The following is a 23,886-nucleotide window of genomic DNA, read 5'->3' on the forward strand; positions in this document are numbered from 1 at the left end:
GTGTGTGCTGACTAAGCTGTACTGTAGTTCACTGGAAAAGTGTCAGGTCAGGATGCTGGAGGACTTCATAATGTGTGTGTTAAATGACATGTTGAGGATGCCCCACACCGCCTCCCCTCTCTCTCTCTCTCTCTCTCTCTCTCTCTCTCTCTCTCTCTCTCTCTCTCTCTCTCTCTCTCTGTCATGGTGTTGCTCTCTCTTTACTGTATCACCATGGAGTCATCTTCATCATTGTCTTGCTCCTGTCGAGTAAGGGCCGGGGCCGGGGCCCGACGGCTCCCACTGCTGCTGCTGCTGCTGCTGCTGAGGAGCGTCAGAGCCCGACGAGAAGCCTTGGCAGGAGGAGGTCCCAGGGAGGAAGAGGAGGAGTGGGAGGAGGAAGAGGGCAGGGGAGCCACAGTGGCCCTGGCCTTGCTGTTCATTCCCAGTTGGCGGCCATGGTTTTGTGGCTGTGTAGGGACAACACACAACCTTTAAAGTTCAAGTTTAGGTTTTAAAAAACACTTCATTCAGAATGATATGCAAAAAAACTAAACATGTCATTATCTTTGATTGAATAATGCAGTCTGAGCTGTCAGTTCTTGCATCAATAAGACAGAAAAGAAAAGATAGAGTGAGATATAAAAAATGGAAGGGGAGGAAGCAAGCAAATACAAACACTATGGTAAGACTTAAGTTCCACTGTAGTGAATAAAAAGAGAGCGTGCCAAAGAACACAAAAGCAGAGCCGACCAGCAGTTTGTCTGTTCTCCCGCTTTAGTGAACTATTTGCATGTCAGCAGCCTTATCGACCCCAATGAGTCACGGGGCCAACGGCTACACACTCTGAGGTCACAGTAGGCCTCGCGTCACGAAGTAACGTGGAAGAGTTAAATGTCTTTAAAAGGTTTTTCGACATGAGACGCAATCTGTAAAAAATGGACACCGAGGTGGTGAAATTCAAGTATATTATGAGTTATTTTCCAGTAGTTTAATTGTTGTCAGACTTTCAGAAAAGACACTTCTTACGAATTTCTTCTTAAAAATTGTGTAGACGATTAGAAAGTCCTGGCATGTCAGATGAAAAATAACTACGTACATTTACTCCGGTACTGTGCTGAAGTACATATTTGAGGTACATTACTTACAGTATTGCCATTTTACGCTACTTAATAATGAATTATAAATGCTGCTTAAAAGTGCATCTGGAGTATTAGCATAAATGTGTTATAATATAACAGTAAACGTGGATGTTTCTGTAAAATGAGTACTTTTACTTTTAAAACTTTAAGTACATTTTGCTGATGGCTAACTTCTACTTGATTTTAAATGCAGGATCTTGACCACATATTTTTTTTAAATTCTTTTGTTTAAATTAATATGATCAACATTTTACATAAAGGGGGCTGGTTTCTGTTTATGTCTGTGTATTAATGCACTGAACTCTCTGCATACGGGTAAGTGCTGCCATCTACTGAGTAAATGCAGAAGTGAGACATGAAGAGGGAGTTTAATTAGTAAAGCACACACTCTCTGCACACAATGTTAATCAGCTGTATAAAAGCATTCTTCCTGCTTTGTGCTGTCAAATTGCTCTTGACTCATCTTATCAACTTCCCTCGAGTCATAATCCTTGTGCTCGTTTTCTATGAGCAGCACATCACGACCTTTACACGGCCATAAAGCTGTAGCGTTTACCTGCCGCGGCTGCCTGCTGGCTGTGCTTTTAGGGCCCTCTAGTGGTTGAGACTGGTCTCTGTGGGCGGCTGCCGGCTGCAGCCTGAAATCACCAATATCACGTCAGCACAGACCTCCACATCCAAATGACTCCACTGTTCTAACGCCAGCACAAAGGCCGCACAAAACATGTGTTTGCATCCTATTTCCATCCTGCGTCTGACCTGTATGGGTATCGTGGCTGTGAGAGCAGGCCTCGGCTCCTCAGGTGCTGGTACAGGTTACTGCTCAGAGTCAGAGGGTTGAACACACACTCCTCATCCAGCTGAGTGAGACAAGCCTGACGGAGAGAACAGACAGAAAACAACCATCATTTCAAATGTCTGGACGTCTCTTTGTGGGCGTTGAAAATGTCAATGACAAGGAGCTACGCACATACAAGGCTGTATCCCGTCCATAAAATACACGATACACGACAATATATGGACAACTGTTTCAGTCTAAAATTATATCAATCTTGAAATAATTTATCATCTCCTGGCCAAAATAGCAAACAAAAAAAACAAAAAAAATGCAAAACAAAACATAAGTGTAAGGGTACAAACACCAGGAGATGGAGCCAGAGCAAGGTACAAATGGGAACAAATGTCAGCTGGGGGTGGTAAGAGATGCTCAGTCGCTCCCTCCGCCACATGCTTCAATCACAGGGAGCACCAGCTGTAGCTGATCTCCAGTCAGCCCAGGATGAGCCCAGCACAGCCTCCTTTTCCATCCTCAGTCAGGAGAGAGGACGGTGGAGAGGACTGGTCTGCTGTGGGCGACTCTCTCACAGTCAAGTGGCACACTTCTTAAAGAACCAAGCAAGCTTTAGAGTTGTGGATGCATCTCATACTTCTCTAATTAGTTTCTGAAGGACTAAGGTCAGCCATCCACCTGTATGGTGTGCACGGCATCGGGTGCAGGTTCCTGAGTGGAGACGGTTAGAGAGCAGGGCAGCAGCAACTCTCTGGAGACCACAGGCTTCAGAAGGAGGGAGAGGGACGGGGATGGCTGGAGGACGTAGTGGGAATACACACCTGTGTTGTACACACACACACACACACACACACACACACACACACACACACACACAGGGCATGTGAGTGCACTGAGGAGGAAGGATAATTCACAACATGACTCTCTCTTTCTCACACACACACACACATGGACCTGAGCCTCCAGCTGTCGACCTCTGTGCAGGCTCCACCTGAAGCAGCAGGAACAGGTCACGGCTCTGAAAGAGGGGAGAACAAGTCTAACATCAAACGCAGAGGAGCGCTGAGCAAAAAGAAGTAGGATTGATCATAGTGGCCGTTTTCTTAAAAGGTAACAAGGAACCTGGTTTCCTGTTGATAAAATCAAAAATGTCTAAAGTGTAAAGAAAATAATTGTGAACTAAAATGAACAAACTGGACGTATTTACACACCCTGAGAGTGTGGCAGAGAGCGTGGAACAAGTTGTGGTTGGTCTCCATTTCATCCCAGTCCAGCTGCCAGCAGGTGGTGGGGCGGAGCACCAGCGGCAGGCCGTACAACACACTCTCACACACTCCGTCTGCACGCAGAGTCCTAAAACACACACAGACAACCTTGGTTAGCATGCGGCCCTAAAATGAATTACACACACAAAAAAAACTGTAGACTTGTTCATCGGGTGTGACCGCTGGAAGCTTTATGTCCTAGAAGACGTCACCCGTCCTCTCTCAGGTCCTGGAGTAGTTCTTTGAGCAGAACACTGTCTGTCTTTAAACACACAACAAATCATCACGAGCACCGACACAGAGGATGACATCACCCCCGCCAAGATGAACGTGTTCGCGGTGTGACCGACCTCCAGCTTCATTTACACCTCGCTGCTGTAAATCATGTCTCATCAGTATGTAAAGCACACACACACACACACACACACACACACACACACACACACACACACACACAGAGCACAATAACCTTCGGACCGACCGGTATGCAAAACACACAGACACACTATTTCGTTTGACTCAATGCACTTTGTTCAGCTAGACGAGAAGGCTGCAGGGCTTTTAGACTGTACAAGATTTGATTATATTCACCATAATTCATTTTTGGTGCTAGGTCCGGTAAAAATGAGAATAGCTTAGAATCATGTTGTGTCCTGGCTTGATGTATATCTACCTACTTTATCAATAATGTATGGCAATAAGCTCATTAAGATCACAGTGCATGCTGGGTTATATTTGAGGCTACTTTTTCTTCGGCGACGGTTAGGTGGGCTACTGAGTAAGGAACTCGTTCTCGTCTGTTTTGTTTATACTGTCTGTCAACCTGCTGCAATAGCATCACATGCAAATGTGTGTGCTGAGTTTGACAATGTGCTGATTCTTCACTGTAACATGTTTTGTCTGTGTTGTGGGAAGAAAAGATTAAAAATCAATGTATTCATGTAAAAACACTGAAACAAACCATATGTCCTATGAGGAAATATAATAAAAGATAATGCTACTATATAACTTACACATCTGTCATCTGTGTTCGGTTGCGCATAAAGACAAATTCAGATGTATAAAATGACTTATTGTATTTTAATACTTTGTTTTGTGTTTGTTGGTTGGTAGAATGAGTTTTCACTGACGAATAAAACATTTACAATCGTATCTTTTTATTCCTTGTAGCCAGTGATGTTGCCTGTTTATCGCTGTGCTTCCCTTGTTTACCACAGTGACCGTGTCCCGTGAGTTTCTACTATATGAGACAAAAACAATATCTACTCGCAAACAAGTTAAGGAAAGTCCTCGACTCGCTTTTAAGCACGGAGACATTTTTGGTGCCCAACTCCAGTTGCTTTGAGTATTTTTCCACAATCGGAGCAGAACAAAGAAGACTCTGATGTGATGGGAGAGTTTCATCTGAGAAATATTCCACGAGTCCCTCGCGCTGTCAGAATGGAGCCATTCATAGACAGGCAGGGTTTTACTGGACATCTCACACATAATCACACACACACACACACATGCTTCATCTCTCCCTCACTCCAACAACCTAAAAGACAAGGAAGCATGGATTCCCTTCAAGTGAAGCTCAAAAAGCCTGTGGATGGATCTGAGTTGAAAGCAGTAGAAGTTGACTTTTTAATGCATCTTTTAGTAGGAAGCCCCTCCACCTCTTACTTGATTGCTTTCAGTCTCCGTGGCGGTTGGCCCTGATTGGCTAATCCCTTGGCGAGAGGCAGGAAGTCCCGGACGCTCTCGGTCTTCACTCCCAGGTTGGGGCTCAGGGGGATGAGGGCGGGGCTTATCAGTCGCTCCTGCATGTCACACTTCACACACACTTTACACGGGGGAGGGTGACAGATGTCACGGTGAGTATGAAGAGACATCAGGTATTACTGTGTCTGTTTGTGTGTAGAGAGAGCGAGCTGCACCTGGAATGGGTTTATCCAGCGGGCTGGGCAGCAGGAGGTGGAGGTGCTCTCTGTCTCCCCCCTGCTCTTGAAGCCACGCCTTCAACACCGTCTCCATGGTGAACACGCTGTTCTCCACCCGCTGCAGGTCGACCTCGGTTCCCAACATCAGAGAGTCTGAAGGCGGACAAACAGACAGACATCAATAAAGGATTAAAGGTAGACTCTGCAGACAGACTAACTGAATTTTATTCTGAATTTTTACATTTTTTTTCACACCAGTTTGCTAAAATACACTCCATTTTCATCTATGACCACTAGATGGAGGCCAAATCCAATAAATTGAATCCTATAGTATGGCCTCTGTGACTCGATATACACTTCTGACTCTGAGGGCTTCAGTTTCTCTGGATCATCCAAAACCCTTCTTGAGATTGACTGCATGAGAACGCCGAGCATTGATTTCCTGAGGGGAGGAAGTAGGGCTGCCTTTTGGATGTGAGCTGACTATGCAGAGGAAAAGGCAGCCTGTATGGCGGCCTAAAATCTGTTGCTTTTACGGCTCTTTTGAAGACGTTAATGCAAATCTCTGTCTCTCTTCTCTGATGTTCCGTAGGTCGTCTTATCCCTATTGACAGAAAGCAGCTGCACCACTCTCCTCTCCTTGCCCGCTGACTTCCACTTATCATTACAAACAAAGAAAAAGACCTGGCACACCACTAGACACAAACCTTACCGAGCGCCCCTCTTCTATCTGGTGTTTAATAGTTAATGACACATCAGGAGATAACTAATGGGACTAAAGGGAGAGGAGAGGATCAGGGTACAGATGGAGGAGAGGCTGAGACCGAGGACGAGCACAGACGATGGATGAAGAGTAGACAAAGTATTTAAACTCTCCCTGCCGGGAACTTTGAGACAGAAAATGAAAAACTTTAAATTCCTAGAATAAAATATGCCTTTGCGTCTTCATCCGTCATCTACAGTACGGAAGCTATTTTTAGGGTTCTGGGCCAAAGTTTCCGAAAGCGCCTCATCCAGAAATAAGCACTTCTGAGGGGAGAGCATTGTGTTTGCTGATGGACGTTTGCAGTCAGATCCCCGCTGAGTGAAGGCGAGAAGGAGGAAGGAAGGGAGAGGAAGAGAGAAGATTAAGAGGGTAACAAAGCGTGTAGTGGCACTTCTGATTTACAAGTTCTCCTTTTATGTGTCAAAATAAGCATGTAAAGTCAAGATACTTTGCTTTCAGTCCTGACACACGCCACTCAGCTCTCTCTTACACCAATATGGATTATGGAATTCTCTGATACTTAATAACCTAAGACCTGCGTCCCTCTGCATACAAAGGGAAGAACTGGATCGATTCACATTAACCCAAAACAGTTCGACAGAGATATAAGTATATTGAGAGATATATAGTCGTATAAGTAAAAGCTAAGATAAGGGACCTAACATGGACTATCAATGGAGGAGGACAGCGAAGAGGAAGAAGTGATGTGCTCTTGTCTTTAAGGAAATTGTAATGCAGAGAGATGGAGGAAAGCGAGTTAAATCGATGGCCATTCCCTGAGATAATGTCTGTCTGGGGAGTAGGAACGGAGAGAGGAGGAGGCCGAGTAAGTGTGAGAGAGAGAGAGAGAGAGAGAGAGAGAGAGAGAGAGAGAGAGAGGATACTAGAGAGAAAGAAATATGGTCGTTGGTGTAGAGGAAAAAATGTATAAATTACACAGAGAGAAAGAGCAGGAGGAGGAAGGACAAGATGAGATAGGGAGGAGATGGATGGGTATGGTGGGTGAGGAATGACGCCGGAAATGCTTGTAATTAGACCGCGGAGTGTGTATCTGTGTGTGTGTGAGACAGAGAGTAGATAAAGAGAAGAAGATAGGGAAAAAAAGGGCTTCTCAAAGCAACGTAAATAACTGTGTGTGTGTGTGTGTCATACTTGATTCCACAGAGCAGCACATTACCGAGTGAGGAGGTCAGGTGAGAGCAGTCTGCCTCAGCCCAGCAGGCTTATCTGACTCCGTGAGGAATGTGTGCACTCTGCGAAATCCCCCCCCCGCAGATGTCTCTCCTTCTGAATCTTTGCTGAGTTCATTAAGTGTGTGTTTACTGTAGGTATGCAAGATTTAAAAAAAACAATTATGTGTTATCACTCGTCCCTCACGACGCTACCTCTCCATGCCTCTTGCTTTCCCTGTCTCCCGTTCTCTCTGGTGCAATAAGAGGTTAAGACACTATTGAACGATGCCTGACTGATATTGATCAGCTGTATTTCTTGGTCAAAGGGTCAACACAGTAGATAAACACTTTGGATTTCCTCTAAATTCACAATAAAAGCCTCCAGGTGTTTTTGCTGCTTTCTCCTCCTCCCTGCAGTATTAGTGGACTTGTTTTATTGAAGCTCCGTTAATCCAATTAAGACAGTTTGGGTCTTAATGGCAGGAACTGAGTACCCGCTGCTGACTCATCACATCCCTGGAAACACGCAGCCTTTAAAAAGGACGGCTGCTAATGTCTCCAACTCTGCCTAATGATCTGAGAGTCTCTCCTGTCCAGATGACTCATTTATGATTCCAGATGTGGAGGGATGTTGATGCACACCTAAGGCATAACATATTTGGGATTCACCTCCACACACATGCACAGAAATAACCTCAACAAGTTGATTAGATTGAAATGAAATGACTTTGCTGTCATTTCCCCGGAGACGGTTTTTTTCCGGTGTTGATAAATGGAAGACTGTTCAGTGAAGGTTGGGTTATTTTATCACCTCTGCCAGTCGGGTACGGCTGTCAGTTGAGATTTGAAAAATCGCCTGCGGGGAAATAACATAAATATTCAATCTGTAAAGATCTTTCTGAATTCAAAATTGTGTTCAAATGAATGTGATCAATGTACCTGTTAGTTATCATTTGTGGACGTTTTGGAAAGGTGAGGTACAAGGAGGAATCCATCTGTTTGTTTCTCCACAACCACATCGGGTTATTTTTATGTTGGTAATAGCACATTCCTTATTTTCCCTTATTGCCGTTGTTGTCTCTCTCTCCGTCCCCCCCCCCCCCCGGCCCTCGCCCGGTAATGGTTCCTTTTACTGTCTGTGCGTTCGAAGAGTGCATCGTCCTCATGACCATCAACCAATGTAACATTAGCTTGTGTGTGTGTGTGTGTGTGGGGGGGGGGGGGGGGGGGGGGGGAGGACTGCAGTACCACAAGAGGAAGCAGACCCTGTTTTCACTCGTCCATTTAGATATGGATCAGCTTTTACCCGGAGCAGATAATGGACACATACACCAGTGGAAATAAGCCAGAATTATCCTTTCAGGTTTAATAACAACACTGTAAGATTTCCGTAATGTCCTTTCATACTTATGGCTTTATCTAACTAGTCTCATTCTTCACTCTCAATTCCGCAGGTAACTCTTATGTAATCTAGATAAAAGTGTCCTTACTTGGCACCAATGTGTCACTTTACGTTGATGAGGCGACACCGTGATGGGAACGTGTCCCCGACAGAGACTTCACAGAGTGTATAACATGAAGGGAGCGTTCTGATGACTGTCTGTCTGCGGAGTTTCCCTCTGACATATCCACATTTCACCAACAGAGCGACACACACACACACACACACACACACACACACACACACACACACGCACACACTGTCCTTGTCTGCGAGCAGCAATGATGAATAGCTCGTTGATGTTTTTTGAGACTGTGACACATAGGACATTGATCGTCTGGTCTGAAACACTCGAGACACCAGCGGCTGTGTGATCTAATTGCCTTGCAGTCTCTTCTGATAAAGCCATGCGGTCGGGGCGGGGGGGGGGGGGGGGGTGATTAAAGCAGATGGACACATGAAAAGGACAAGAGGACGAAGGGGAGACAACAGCGCTGTTATCTGCTCGTCATCACTGAGGACAAAGGAAAAAAAAAAAGAAAAGATAAGATGAAAATGACTTTAGAGGAGGTCAAACAAAAGGGACATACTTTTATGACGACTCATTGGTTATGTTACCTTGTCTTTGGTGTTTGAAATTTGTATAAATGCAAAATGATTCCAGGAGATCAACTAACTGCGTGGTTTCAAGCAGAATCTGGAAATAGGTGGAGGAGAGGGACACAGAGACTGGGAGAGGAGGGCAGCGTGGACGACTTCTTTGAAGCGCTTGAAAAAGAGGATGAGAGGAGCTCTGCAGACGGTGTTCATGGAGGCACATCAGAGAGGAGAGAGGGGAACCAGGAAACATGATTGAAAATGACAGATGTCGAGCAACGACAATGGTTTATCACAGTTGTATCAAATAAAACTATTATAGCTAAGAAGAAAAGAGTACACTTTCCAGGAATCAGCAGAAGCCCAATCTCAAGGAGGTAAGATGATGGTGACAGACCTCTAAAAGAGGGCGCGGAGAGGAGACCGGAGCTGGGTGGGGTGATTGGAAAGGCGATAGCAAATAACAACCCTTTTAGAAATTACCTTGTTTTCTTTAAGGGGCTTGAAAGCCGAGATGAGAGAGACTCACGGTCTATCTGTGTCTGCTCAGAGACAGATAAAGAGGACCGGAAGAGAGACAGACGAGCAGTGATTTTGTCCTTTTACCGTCGGTGGTTCGAGAGATAGAGAGAAGGCGGAAAAGAGGAAATGTGATGGAAATGGAGGAGGAAGTGAGAAACGATCGAGAGAGAGAAGAGGAAGAGTGAGTTTGTCATTACAGAAGAGATGAGAGAGCGATACCTATTTGGGAAATCAGACTTAATCACACTTAAGACACAAGCTAACCTCGGGCCAATGAAACAGAAGTGAGAAATGAAGACTTTTTAATTGCTGTTTTGTGATGATAAGATGGTGGAATATTTTTGGCAGTAAAAAAACATTCAGCGTATTTTCTAGCAACACTAGAAACAAACGTCAGAACGCTAAACTAAGACGGCAAACACGGTAAACGCTCTGCCTGCAGAACATCAGCATGTTAGCATGCCGATGATGCAAAAACTTGAGAATCATCTCCTCTAAAGTGTTCCCTACGTTATTTTAACAGAGTTTTTACATTAGAGCTATTTAATGTATTCAACCGCCAATCCTCTTATTGTAGAGAGAGGCGAAGAAGACAGAAGAGGGAAATGACTGACAGAGACTGGAGATGTGTAACAACGCTCTCTGGGTGTTTAATAGACCACTCTGAGGAGCCGTTCCTCGGTTCACTCTCGTGCTCCTTCTTCAACCAACCGTCTTCTGTTCTGAAAGAAAGAAGCTGAAGCAGCTCTCTTGTGCTGCGAAAATATGCGACTGAAAACCACAACCACAGGAAAACCTCCAAGACCCCGCCCTCTAATGCATCAGCTGGTTGATATCAACTTTTTAGTTATGAATACATCTCTTAAGGCTCTACTGCAGGTCTACAGATCTTTTCATGCCCTTCTGACAAATCAGGCTGAAAAACCCCTTAGATGAATATGCAGATGTGTTGACAGACAAGGAATATTTTAGGAGGGGTGACATGGAGAACATTGTGTGTGCGTGACACGGAGCAACCAGCCGTCTCTCAGTGTGGGACTAATAGGTTCCACATCCTGGTGTGAAGAGTGACGCCCGTCTCCATCTGGACGACCACCTGCTGCACGGAGGTGTGAACAGCCTGACCTTGTGAGTGTGTGTGTGTGTGTGTTTGTGGCAAGATGAAACACACGCACTCCTATAATTCATGCATCTTCATGTGTGAAACCATATTTATGTATCAATAGATAAAACACTGAGAGAGAAAATACAGATTTTGATCACACGTTCTTGCTGTTGAATTTACGGCCAAACAGTGTAGCTGTGGTTGGGCGTGTGTGTGTGTGTGTGTGTGTGTGTGCGCGTATGTCAGCAGGTCTGGGTGGGGTTTCCTCCCGCGCACCTCTTTACCCACCGCACACTAAACCGAACTAGCTGACGGTGATGGAAAAAACGAACAGAACGAGAGAGCGACTCCAGGGTTGAGTGACTGCAGGTGTGCGGTTGTAATCGCGCAGCCCGCGAATGAAAAGTCTGGAGGAAAGTTGTTTTTTTACGCCGAACCAATTACACAGAAATGTAGGAATGGTGTTTATTCCCGCGGGAGTCGGGTTTACACCGGAGTTTGCTGCGCTAGAGCGACGCACTGAGCGGGTCATAATTACCACTAATAACATTCCTAGTTGCTCCCGGGGTAATACACAATCATGATGAAATCACAAACTTATTACAATCTTTAGATGTACTGTGGAGGCGTCTAAGAAAATTAATCACTCCAACGACATAAAACATCTGCAGTGGAAGGATGTAATTCATCAAATACATTGTTTTTAATAGCCAGTATGCACAAGAGGAATGATTACAGCAAGCACAACCTGCTGCAATGTTCATCTGGGCGCCTTTAAGACACACTTTAAAAACCCGTGAACCCATCCTTTACAGGAATAGTTCAACATTCTGAGGAATATGCTTCTCTTTCTGACGGGCACCAATACCACTCTCATATCTGTCAGTTAAATATATATATATATACGTCTACGGACAGCAGTTTAGCCTAGCTTAGCATAAAGACTGGAAACAGGGGGAAACAGGTTCAGTTTTGCACAAGTTACAGCAGATATGTCAGAGGCCAAATGCTATTTTGAGCCCACTGTATGGCTATTAATCTTGTTTTTGAGGCTGAGCAGATTAAGGCTTTAGTCTCATTTTGGGGTGACACTGTCCTCCGCTGTCCGGATGACCCCGGTTAATACGACCACAGCTGCAAGCGCTCACTCTGCAAAAGCATCTTTGAAAAGAAAAAAGCTCGTCGCTCTACGTCTTAACTCCCCGCGGAGCGAAAGAGGAAACTGAGCGGAGAAGTTGCCTCCGGGGGGGGGGAGGGCGGTCGACGAAGTTCCACATCATCACCGTGATGTAACACACGAAGCGAGGCTCACTGTGAGCCCCCCCCCCCCCCCTGGATGAAGACTTGTCTCACCCTTCTTTGGCTCTGGGCCAGTGGATTATAATCCTCCTCTCAAGAGACCCACATTTACAGAGTCATTATTCTGCCGACTCAAAGTGGATTTTGCTGGATGTATGCTGATCCAAGTGCGACTGTGTGGGGTGTGGAAAGGGCTTAAGTGTTCCGCAGGAGGCAAATAAGGAGAAGGGGGGAACACTTCCAGACAGAGGGAGCGTTGCGTCTGAAAGGTGGCAGTCACAAAGATATATAAAGTACTGCAGGCAGGGTAACAGTTAACATGATTACACAACACAGAACACCCCCAATCGTGGCAATACATTCAACTGTGATGCGATAGACTAAGAAACAGGCTCCCCTCAGTGCATTGTTGTCTTATGTCTGTCACATTAACACGCTGAGTATAAAGGGAATGTTTCAACGATTTTCAAACGCTACGTTTCACAGTGGTATGAAGTTTAGTAATAATCTAAACAAACCCATTCCTAAAAAAAGGGAGTACAATAGATCTAGGTTAATACGCCATACATCTATGTTAATACGAGAGAGATAAAGTGAGAACAAGATAAAAGCAGAGGAAATGGGATACTTCACAGACGATGTGCAAAGCGCGAGGGAGGAGGAGAGGGGGGGTAGGAGACAAAAACAGAGCTGAGAACCGCTCCTCCTAAAAAGAGACATATAGGAAAAAAGAGGAAAGGGAGGCGGAGGAGAAAGTCATTAAGTAGCTGGAGAGAGAAGAGAAGGAAAGAGGAAGAAAAAGGCCGCTCGTCTCTCCGTTACGCTTTGATGGAGCAAGGCAGATCCTGTGAAGCACAGAATGATTCAGAGAAAACACACACACACACACACACACACACACACACACACACACAGAGGGAAGGAGAGGTGCAACTCAGTCACTCATTTATTTGTATTCAAGCACATATATAGGACACAAGAGTTTACGATGGGTAAAACAAACACAAGCGCGCTCAATTACATAGACACACATGCTCTCTCTCTCTCTCTCGCTCTCTCTCTGACACACACTCACTCTGTTCTTTTTAACCACAGCTGTCATCTGTCCCTTGTTAAAGCTACTTATCTCTCGTACAAACTGGACAGGCAGAAAGGAAAAGAAAAGACAAAACACAGAGCTAGTGCTGCGGGCAGTTTGAGAGGAGAGAGAGAGAGAGAGAGAGAGAGAGAGAGAGAGAGAGAGAGGGAGAGGCAGAGGATTAGGGGAGATATAATGGGATATAATCCTTTTTCTATTGAGAGACGGATCCAAGAATGGCTGATGGGGTGTCAGTTTGAAAGAGCTATTTGTCCAAGATACTGTTCTGCTTTTAGACCGCCTCTACCTTTAGCTCAAAAATGACGAGATTAGAATGTTCTTTTTACCAGTAATGTGGTTTTAAAAACAATTTAAATTTAATTTCAAACAAGCATTCATAGTATTCATATTTGTGCTTTTTAAATATGATTTGACAGTAGTTTTGAGCGACTGTAATATCCTCTCATTTAGCAGAAAAGTCGCTGACAAACTCTCCCACAAGTGTGATTTTGTCAAATTGTAATTGTTGTGGAAATGTATCATACGCTTCTTTTAGTTATAAGTTGTATCGCTTAAAACCGGAACATGTGCCGACGAGGCCAACCAGACTCATTTAAAACCTAATAATAAATGTTATCATATCGAAGGTATTTTAGCATGTCTGGCTTGCTGTAGTGTCATCCTGATCTCACCACTTAACCCTCTACTCATGAAAATACACCACCAAGGCCGGGAACCCGGTGGAGGCATCGGCAGAGAGAGGAGAAGGAGGACTTTAACGCTGCTTCAGATTCTAAAAGAAACTTCAATCTTTCTACAGCGGGATGGAGCTCAGAGTGCTTTCTTTGAGTATATGAGATCTTCAGATCAATCCCCGGCATCTCCAGTATTATTTATAATGTCAACCTTTAGCGTTCATTGGCTGAGGAAATGAATAATATTTGTACAATAAGATATGGGAATGTGGTTACATGTTAGGGGCCCTGAGTCCTCCTGGAGGAGCCGGGCTGTGTTGGTGTTGGTGTGTGCCTGAGAGACGATAATGTTTACCTCACAGCTCAGAGCTAAAGAGAAGCAATAAAGGAGGTTATTGACGTGAGACGGGTGGATGGATGGATGGACAGATCAATGATGGGATAATACACAACCTCCACAGGCAATCTAAAAAATGGCATTCAGTGGTGTTTGAATAGAATAACGGCTGTCACTTGAAACCTGTATTTTGGGATTAAACACACGCGGATGGAATGACTGTTTTCACTCTGAGAAGCCTTCGCAAACAAGGTATTCAAATGGTATAAAAGCTTTGACAAAGCGGGGAAGTGATGTGAAAAAGACTTAAAGTGTTTGAATGAATATTTGTCAAAATGCGATGATGAGGACGCAGGGTTTTTTGGCAGCAGTTTGAAAAGGGATTTACGGGGAGTTTTTAGAAGCGTGCGTCACACGGATTTCCATAACGCCGCACCGCAAGAGACAAAGGGTTCAAAACGCACGAATAGACGAGCACACTTATTCACGTACAGATTTGAACACCAACAAATAGTGCAACACAGAGTCGCATGTACTGCACATCACTTGTTTTGTGGTGAGTGGTGTGGTTAAACACAGGTCACTGAAGGGGATGTAGCTCAGTGGTAGAGCGCGTGCTTCGCATGTACGAGGTCCTGGGTTCAATCCCCAGCATCTCCACTTCTTCCTCCTTTAGTCTGGACATGCTTTGATTTAAAACAACCGTGCAGAGGGTGGTAATTTAAGGGGAAAATAATATACTTTGACAGGCGACAGTTGCCTGATAATAAACTGTCTTGACGGTGATGATGAGGAGCCAAAGGGCTGTACAGTCTAAAACGGTTCTAGCGAGTTAAATGTGTCTATTTCTTACTTTAACCTCCTCTGTGAGAACAAGACCGGCGTGTGTGACGCGATACACCGTCCTGCTAATGGTTTCACACTAGTCTGCTGATCAACTAATGGTGGTAATGCTCTAAGAAACGTAGGAATGAACCAACAAAGGCAGTGAATAAGAAGACTACACGGATGTAAACATTTCAGGATTTTAATGTTGAATGAGGAAGGAAATGAAAGACATTCAACGCGTTAGTTTGACTTCTAGGATAAACAATGCACGCGGTTATTTGTTGATGCAATTCTAATTAGACTTTTAACAGAATCCCCATGATCATATGGCATCCGAAATTCATAGAAATTTGGATATTTTGAAGAAGTCTCAGTTGAAAACAGCAGCAGGAGAGGAACTTTTCAGAATCATTTCCCGAGACAGTGGCCCCTGTCATTAATAAAAGACCAAATGATGACATTTCCTGCGGAGGAACGGTGTCACATTCCATGACAGCAGTTCAAAAGCAACGTGACGTGAAGCGCCGGTGGCTTTTCAAGCCTACAGCAGCCCAGCATCACATCAAGATACTTCAGATGCGAAGAGAAATGTACGAATCAACAAAACTGCATTATGGCTTGTCAGGTTCCTCAGTGGGAATGTCTTGTTTCTGATGGTGGAACAACTTCAATCATATGCAAACTCCGACTGTGATTTACTGACACTGGCACCAGTTACAGACTCAGAGATGTGCTGGTTTCAACAAGGATACATTCATTCAGAGCAGACGCTCATTGCTTCACAGCCGACTCAGCGCAGCTCTGACATACTGTAAAGAAGTTATTGTGTGGCACCGTATGAGAATGTCTTCTATGCATACTGCACCACTACATGGCTGCTGAATAAGTAAGGAATTTGTAACATTAGTATTAGCTCAGTGATCAAGCTGAGATAAATGGACAGTGGATTAATACAATATCTGCACACTACCACTCAATATTGTACTTATTATTATATGGGAGAAAGCTGAATGTTGCACATTTCTTTGACTTTTATTTTGAAGGGGATGTAGCTCAGTGGTAGAGCGCGTGCTTCGCATGTATGAGGTCCTGGGTTCAATCCCCAGCATCTCCATTTCATTTAAACACGCGACGATCAGCCCAATGGGCTTTGGGTGCACTATGGAAGAAACCAATCTGTGCCCCTATGAAAGTCAAGGTAAAAGTGTCACGTCTACCTTTGTATAATGGCTCCTTGAACTTAAAGAGGGAGTTTGCAAACAAACTTCTACGACAGTAAACCTTTTTCTTTTAGAAGACATGACAACTCTAAGACTTGTTGCTTCTTTAAAAGCTCTCTAATATGAATATTGTAACATTAGTTGACATCTGTCATTTCACCAAAACAAACCTCTAAACTTGACAAAGATCTAATTTTTTCGTCCAGCTTAACCTCTATGTTGTCGATCACTGCAGCTGCTCCAGACAGTGTTTGTGTGTGTGTGTGTTTGTGTGTGTGTGTGTGTGCACGGCTGTCTGTCACGGTGGGTGTCCTCTAGTTCTGACGATGACTATGCAAAAAAAAAATGAAATAACACGTCTTACTCCCAAAACACATTTCCTTTTTTGAACTCATGATTCGGTCTTGAGAGTAAATATAAGCTTTGTGTGGTGTGTGCTTGTGTGAGTGCACGGTGTGCTTGTGTGACGCCAAATGGAGAGCGATGTCTCGAGGCCGCATTGCAATGTGATGCATGACACCGACCGGGAACTTCAGAATAAAAGATGAAGCAGCGAGGTTAATCTGACTGTCACTGCCAGCACGCGCTCCGGTCTGTTCCAAACACATCATCCTAGCAGCCAGCTTTATTCTTATAATGCATCATTTCCTCTTCTTTTACAAAAACTGACCCCAATTTCGAGGAGTAATAATGGAAAGACTCTTCTGCACTGTTTAGTATGGAGGAGCCACATCCAGGGCATGCCCGATGTGAAAGAGCTGCCACTTACAGACCTTGTGTTTGGTCTGCAACGGCTATTATCTGTCTGGATTTTATGACACAGTGCGTCGACCGGGAAAAATGCAGTTACAACTATTAGTTTTAGCAGAAAGTGGATATAAACGGACAGGAAACGCAGGGAGAGAGAGAGAGAGAGAGAGAGAGAGAGAGAGAGAGAGGGCGACGACATGTAACAACTTGAGAAAACAAGCATCTCTTCAGAAATAGTAATAGTTCATGTTTGAGCACATGCTGCAGCACATTTTTACTTGTTTGTTAATATCTAATATTGTCAATAAAGCTTGTGATTATTACATCGTCATTGTTTGAACTTAATATCAAACTATGCATCTACAAAAGAGTGCTGCACGACTTTAATTTGTTTCATTTCGATACAACTTTGTAGTTAAGGGAAGACAACGCATCCAAACAAATGCATAGTTTCCTTAAAGAAGCAACGCATCCAGTGTGGGACAACTTGTTGAATGTGCTTCAGTCAACGGCTCGGCTGTTCGACTGTGAGGAGGGAAAGCGAACCCACTGGAGCCACAATCAGTCTCACTCTGCTCCTCTCGCTCTGTGACCCATTTCTCTCTCTCTCTCCTCTCTGGTGCTCTGCGGAGATTCAGGGATACTCTGGGTGAGCTTCAACGAAAACAGGATGCTTATCAAGGCGTTGGCCCTTAAGACGCTCACACACACACACACACACACGTTTGTACTCTCTTGATTGTGAGGTCGTTGACACAAAGCCTGTCCTCGCCCCTAACCTTAACCATCACAACAGCATACTGCAGACACACACACACACACACACACACACACACACACAAAGCTAAAACAAATAGTCTGGTGTTAAGTGAGATGTTTTTGCTCTCTCTCTCAGAGCATTCCCGCCCGGCATCTGACACACACGGAGACTATTAAGATTCCACAACGCACCCAGATTCCAAAGTATTCCCAGAGTAAACACTGCTTCTACATTTGTTTGCATATTTCATTTGCCGTATTAGTCATGTATCTCTTTTTTATAAAGCTACAAATCGAGAGAGTGAACTGAACAATCGGTCACGTTCTGCTACGTGTTAATGATGATAATAGATACTAACTGACACAGGAAATGGGAAACTGCCATTTGGGTGGGTTACACGCAAGCTGCAGGTATCAGAACTCCGTTTTAACACAGTAAACATCCTGTGGAACTGTCACCAGGGTGTTAGGTAGCACTGCCTGAACCCAGTAAGTCTGAGGGGGATTCACACGGGCTCGACAGCTAAACTTCTTATCTTTGATTTAAGCCTGCGACGGTCTTCAGACAGATGAACTCCGAGGTCAACGGAGCAGCGCTGACCCCGTTCCCTTTTCCATGTTCTCACAGAACTTCATCCAAAAAGTCACAGAGTACAATCAAGACAGATATATATATATATACAAAACTATGTGGTCCCATAGTTTCGGATTTATGTTTCCAAGTCTTTGAGTTAAAACATTTTGTCTTTATGACAAAAAACTGATGGTGTCAGAAAAGTCTGTTCCACAGTGGGCACAGAGACATCCATCATACTACCGACCCGGCAGAAAGGATCCGCGCTCCAAGCCGCCCACATGCTTGTGCGACCGATCGCGCTGCGTGTGAAGATGTTCTGGTCGCAGCAAATCGCGTTTTCCCCCGCTGTGGAAAAGAACCATCTCTTAATAAAGCAGCTTGTTATGTGGGACATCAGCGGTCCGGCAGCACCGCCGGTGTTGACATAATGGAGAGAGTGTGGGCTGCAGTATCAAAGAGCTCCAGACTATTATGTTTCACTCGCTGCTGTAAACACTTGGAGACACTGTGTGTGCAGGAACGCAGTGATCTAGTCCCAGTGGCCTCGCAGAGGCTTAAAAGGCTGCAGGCCTCACTATCATCACACTGTGGTAACTACATAACAATGTCTCCAGGGCTCCATTCCAAACATGTCTTTGTTCAATTCCATTGTTTTGTTATTAGTCACTGGAGAGAGACAGGAATGAGCATCACTTACTGTATATGGATCGATGGCTAACATAAACACAAAAGGGTTCGTAGTAGAGGAGCTGCTGCAGGGACACGAATACTTTCTTTTACCTAAAATGATGAGAGCAGAGCCTCACTACGGGTGTGAGCTGAGAGCAGTTTGACAAAAGTTATTTTCCCTAAAAAAATAATGAGAAAAAAAACATAATTTTGTGAGAAGGATCTTTTTGTCTTTCTTATTCCTGTAATTATCTGGTGAAGCTACATAGAACTAGACACCGTCGACCTTTAATGCCGCTTCGAAGGGGAACAACGGCGAGTTCGACGGGCACAACCGGGACGAATAACCCCAAACCTTTCCACTGTGGGTACGATGTAGAAAAGACGGGGTAACGAGAACAAACATTGCGTAACTGACATAACTGTGTCAGGTGAGTAAAAACTCACAGCATCATTAGCGTCACGTCTCCCGCATCCCAACGCTTCTGAGGAAAACAAAGTCGCAGTCGCTCTTAGTGGCTTTCTCCTCGGAAACAAACTGTTTATCACCATGGAATGAATATTTCAGACGGTTTCAGATACATTTTCACAAGAAAGGCTTCCCCTGCTTGTGTTCACCACACACTCTCTCTCTCTCTCTCCTCCCTGTACGCTCTTCTCTCACTTTCTATTTCTCTTTTCCTCTGCCCTTCATTCCCACCCAGGCCTCACTGCACTCTCTACTTATTCAGACCACACCAATCGAACCCTCGCGTGATTACAGGGCACGACATATCATTACCCAACGAGTCTTTCATGGAGGATTGGGAAATGTTTGGACGGTAGCCAAAGAGTTCCATGGATTGTGACATGAGTGGAGATGAGTGACAAACAGCGAAGCATGCAGTGCAACAAATGGGTCGACGTGACACCGAAGACGATTAAGAAAGAGCATGGTGGGGGAGAGAGAATGTGGAAAGTCAGGGGGAGTCAAGGCAACAGATAGCAGACCTCCCTCAAGCTGTTTGACTGTGTGTGTGTGTGTGTGTGTGTGTGCACGTTCTGCACGTCTACCGTCAGTCTCAGAGTGCGTGGCTTCAGGCGAGTGGCTGTCTTGGCCCCAGTCTGCCGCGCTGTAGATCTGTACCACCAGCAGCCGCTTCAGTGCCGCCAGGTCAGCGTCTTTGAGCCCCGCCTCCAACTGGCGAACGACGCCCCGCCCCGGCTGACCGGTCACCACCGTAACCTGTGAATACAGCGAGAGGCCTCAGCCACAAAAAGGACACATAAAGGACACATTCAACAGCGACAACCCGAAACAGAAAAAGCACATTTCACCTTCATATGTGGTTGTGCAAACAAGAATAACCCAAAATGTATTTGGAATTAGGTTTCAGGGACCAAGGCAGCCATTGTTACTAATGCAAAGACGCTCTACATCGGAAAATATGCTCGACTTAGATGGTCTCTTCTCCCATCAGATTGAAGAGGAGGGGAAAAAAACACTGTTGCTCCGTCCAAACAACAACGGAAAACTTCAATCCCTTTTAATTTGACCATTATTAAGCCACATAGCCGTTCCGCCCGCCAACTCTTTCCCAAAGGCTCTCTTCTGTATTGCTCCAGCAGCCCTTGTGAAAGATGTTGTCATATCTTCAGAGGAACAGCAACATCACCACCACAGCAAAGCATTCTCTGGGTCAGACTGTTTCTGTCCTACTTCAGGGACGTGACATGCAGCGACATTGCTTGTTACTAAATTAAACAAAATGACGCGTTTGCTGAAGAGTGGCACACCATATGTGACAATGGCACGACTCAAAAGCACAGTTTCAACCTGCCATCTGTGGTCCGCGATCCTTAACGCTTCCTGTAACCGAGCTCTCGTTATCTCGCGCGTCACGGCCTCACGAACTTCTAGTAACGCTCTGTAAAATGTGTTCTACTAACCCATTCATATCCTGACAATGAAGACTCCTGCAGTAGATCTGCGCTAAAGACATCATTGTCAAATACGTCCTCACTGTGTCTGATGATGGAAAAGAGACGGAATTAGTTTTCTGTGGCTATTACATGCCTAATGGGGGGGAACGCAGATAAACCAATGTTAGGCTGATGTGTGGAGCGCCCCACTGAATCACATTAACAGTAGCAGTGAATGATGATTATAATGGCACCGTGATGGGTTCTGCTCTCTGCTTCCTGCTGTACAATCTGCTGCTGAAGACACACAGACGCTAGAGACGTATATATATATGAATGAAAACACGCCTTGTATAAGTGGATCAGCAACACACACACACACACACACACACACACACACACACACACACACACACACACACACACACACACACACACACACGCAGAGGGCCAAGTCTCTGCTTAGCGTCTCTCTGTCCCCTAATGGTGCTATTCATATCTGCTGCTGTCAGAAACAGTGGGTCTTAGTGTAATCATCTGTCCAGAGCTTCCTAATAAAGCTGGCTGGATTTGAGAAATCCTCGTCTGCAGCCCGGAGCCTTGTATGCTAGAGGACATGTTGTTCAAATTCAACAAGAGAGACAGAGACATCGCTCAGTTGGCTCCCCCACAAGTCCAACATTCAGACTGAACGAATGAGATGCTTTCCATAATGTCAGCTAATATTCATCTCCCCCTAACCTCTCACATTTGCTGACGTCCAAAATGCTGCATTTGTTGTCTATTTTGAGTTTTTGATCCAAGTACGGAACATGAGCCCAAAGCTGGCTTTGAGTTACATAACCAGGAATGAATAGTTCTAGTAGATGGGCTGCCTCCAAGTGATAGCTTTGACCTTTTATTGATGTCAAAAGTTCCATCCTCAATCACGATGAAGCGATGTACCAAACGAGTGGACACAAACTACACGGGACAGGAGACTATATTATCATATACGGTACAAAAGTGGGCGCACCTCAAAAAAAAAGGATTTGTGATTTACATACTCAGATGTCACAGCTGATCGGAGGCGGATACTCTGGCGGGGAGGCTCTAAAAAGCGACTGAAGCCACACCGATGTCAGTTTTTACAACTCGTCCTCGACAGATGGCTCTGCAGCAGATGAATAGAGCCCATTTGCTGCATCACAAATGTACACGAGCTGGTTTGAAGTGGGCTGTCTGATATAAGTGGACTTGTCAACAGAGCATTTTGTTAAGCTTTTAAAAATGCAAATTAGATTTCTAATTCAATATGCTTTTGCGGCCGCTAAATACACTGAATTGGACCTGAAGAGACCTCCTTTAGCGGATATGAGTGGAGCCTTTTCCTCCACATTAGCATGAAGCACAAAGCTTGAATATCAAAAAGGGGGGGGGGGGGGGGGGGGGTCTGTTCAGTCTGAGCTAGTCTGCAGCAGAGAGACGCTCCTTTCCTAATGGATCCGGAGAGACAGAAACAGAGAAATATTTCGTGGAAACAAAGCTGGAAATATTTGTTTTATCCCACCAGAGGTTGTTGTGTCTCTGCTTCAGAGTGTGTATGTGGGGGGATGTAGCTCAGTGGTAGAGCGCGTGCTTCGCATGTATGAGGTCCTGGGTTCAATCCCCAGCATCTCCACCTCTTGTCCCACCACACAACAATCTGTTCAGTGGTAACAGCAATGAGTTGCTAAAACAGTGTTGTCAAATCCCCATCATAGTGTTACCTTATTGCAAGACTACTACCATTTTGTTCATATAAAGGGTCTATCTATGCTGACCTCCACAGATATATTGTTGCTGGCCTGGCTGCCAGCACTGGTATGTCTGATGTACTGTTTAAACTGCTGCAGACTGTCCAGCACTGCCTGACGCAGCAGCTCGCCTCCTCTGGCTGCTCCTCTGACACATCCTTCACCCGGAAGAGTCCTCAGCTCCTCCACACAGGAGCGCAGCCTGGCCAGGTTACCACGGACCTGCTGAAAATGGAGAATGGGCAAAAGAAGAGGAATCAAACGGGCGACAGAAAGGTTCGATGTGTGAGGAACCCTTCAATCTTCGTCCGTCTCACCACAAACGGCAGGAGACACTCCTGCTGCCTGCTGATGGCGTAGAGGCTGAGCAGTGGTATCCTACAGGGTCCATCCAGACTACAGGCCAGGGACAGGAAGTTATCCAGAGCATCACAGAGCACCGGACAGGTCTCCGACCACCAGGGGGGCAGCGCCTCCACGATCAGGACCCTGGCTGGCTGCCGCGGAAAAGAGGAGGACCAGTACGCCAAGTTCCCAGAGTTGGAGGAACCCGCCGGCCTCTTTCTGTTGTCCATGGACATCTAAGAGCAACAGACACAAAGCACGACAGCGTTCAATAAGGAAATAGAGGGAAGCAAAACAATGCTATATTCTACATTTATGGTCATGTTTTGAGCTGAAATTGGCACCTAAGGCCTAATTGTGCATGTAAAAATGCAGCACCCAATAAAATACATGCACACATATCTAAAACCTGAGTACGCAAGCACCTCTATCAAATCTGGGAGACCAAGTGATGACCTAAATGACCAAAAAACAGACATAATAACAAACCATTGCCCTGTGGTGATAATCCGCCCATGCAGTCAACAACATTAAAGCACATTAGCCTTTAGTCATTATCACGAGCAGTGAGCACCACTGTGAATAGAACATGAATAAATAGGCCATAATGAACATGCGACATTATGTAAGTAGGTTATAAGTGGTTCTAACTCAGGGGCTTTCCCCGACTTCCGAGAAGGCTAATGTGAAAAGAAAGTGACTACTAAAGAAGGTTTTGTACAATAATGACTGAAAGGCAGCTGGAAATTAGACTTAGAGGCCAGAACGTTCTAGTGGAACTGTGCCATGAGGCATATGCAGAGCAGACAGCACGTTTCTGTGTATATGTGGGAGGAAAAATAAGTGGTTAAGTTCCCCCACAGAAGGTCCTCACTGAATGAAGATTGTTAACACGTCGTTCTTCATTTCGTTTCATTTCGTTCTTCATCTGAACTATTAAAGACATTTCAG

General features: G+C 45.0%; 1 protein-coding gene and 3 non-coding genes across 4 annotated transcripts; 3 read left to right on the forward strand and 1 right to left on the reverse strand.

Moving 5' to 3' along the window:
* Nucleotides 1–200: 200 nt before the first annotated feature.
* m1ap (meiosis 1 associated protein) lies at nucleotides 201–23,171 on the reverse strand. The gene is made up of 11 exons (XM_076087252.1): nucleotides 22,908–23,171; nucleotides 22,618–22,815; nucleotides 19,967–20,138; nucleotides 5,096–5,251; nucleotides 4,842–5,001; nucleotides 3,123–3,264; nucleotides 2,866–2,929; nucleotides 2,590–2,732; nucleotides 1,881–1,996; nucleotides 1,678–1,759; nucleotides 201–449 (listed from the first exon to the last, which is right to left on the reverse strand). Exons 1-11 carry the CDS (start codon nucleotides 23,169–23,171, stop codon nucleotides 201–203), a joined length of 1,746 nt encoding a protein of 581 aa, XP_075943367.1.
* Nucleotides 14,699–14,770, forward strand: trnaa-cgc (transfer RNA alanine (anticodon CGC)). Its single transcript has one exon. It is a non-coding gene; the product is annotated as a tRNA-Ala (tRNA).
* trnaa-cgc (transfer RNA alanine (anticodon CGC)) lies at nucleotides 15,981–16,052 on the forward strand. Its single transcript has one exon. It is a non-coding gene; the product is annotated as a tRNA-Ala (tRNA).
* On the forward strand, nucleotides 22,404–22,475 carry trnaa-cgc (transfer RNA alanine (anticodon CGC)). The gene has a single exon. It is a non-coding gene; the product is annotated as a tRNA-Ala (tRNA).
* Nucleotides 23,172–23,886: the final 715 nt, after the last annotated feature.

Source organism: Anarhichas minor, unplaced genomic scaffold (genome assembly GCF_050575085.1).
Source record: "Anarhichas minor isolate MPS153535 unplaced genomic scaffold, ASM5057508v1 ptg000009l, whole genome shotgun sequence".
Classification (NCBI taxonomy): Eukaryota; Metazoa; Chordata; class Actinopteri; order Perciformes; family Anarhichadidae; genus Anarhichas; species Anarhichas minor.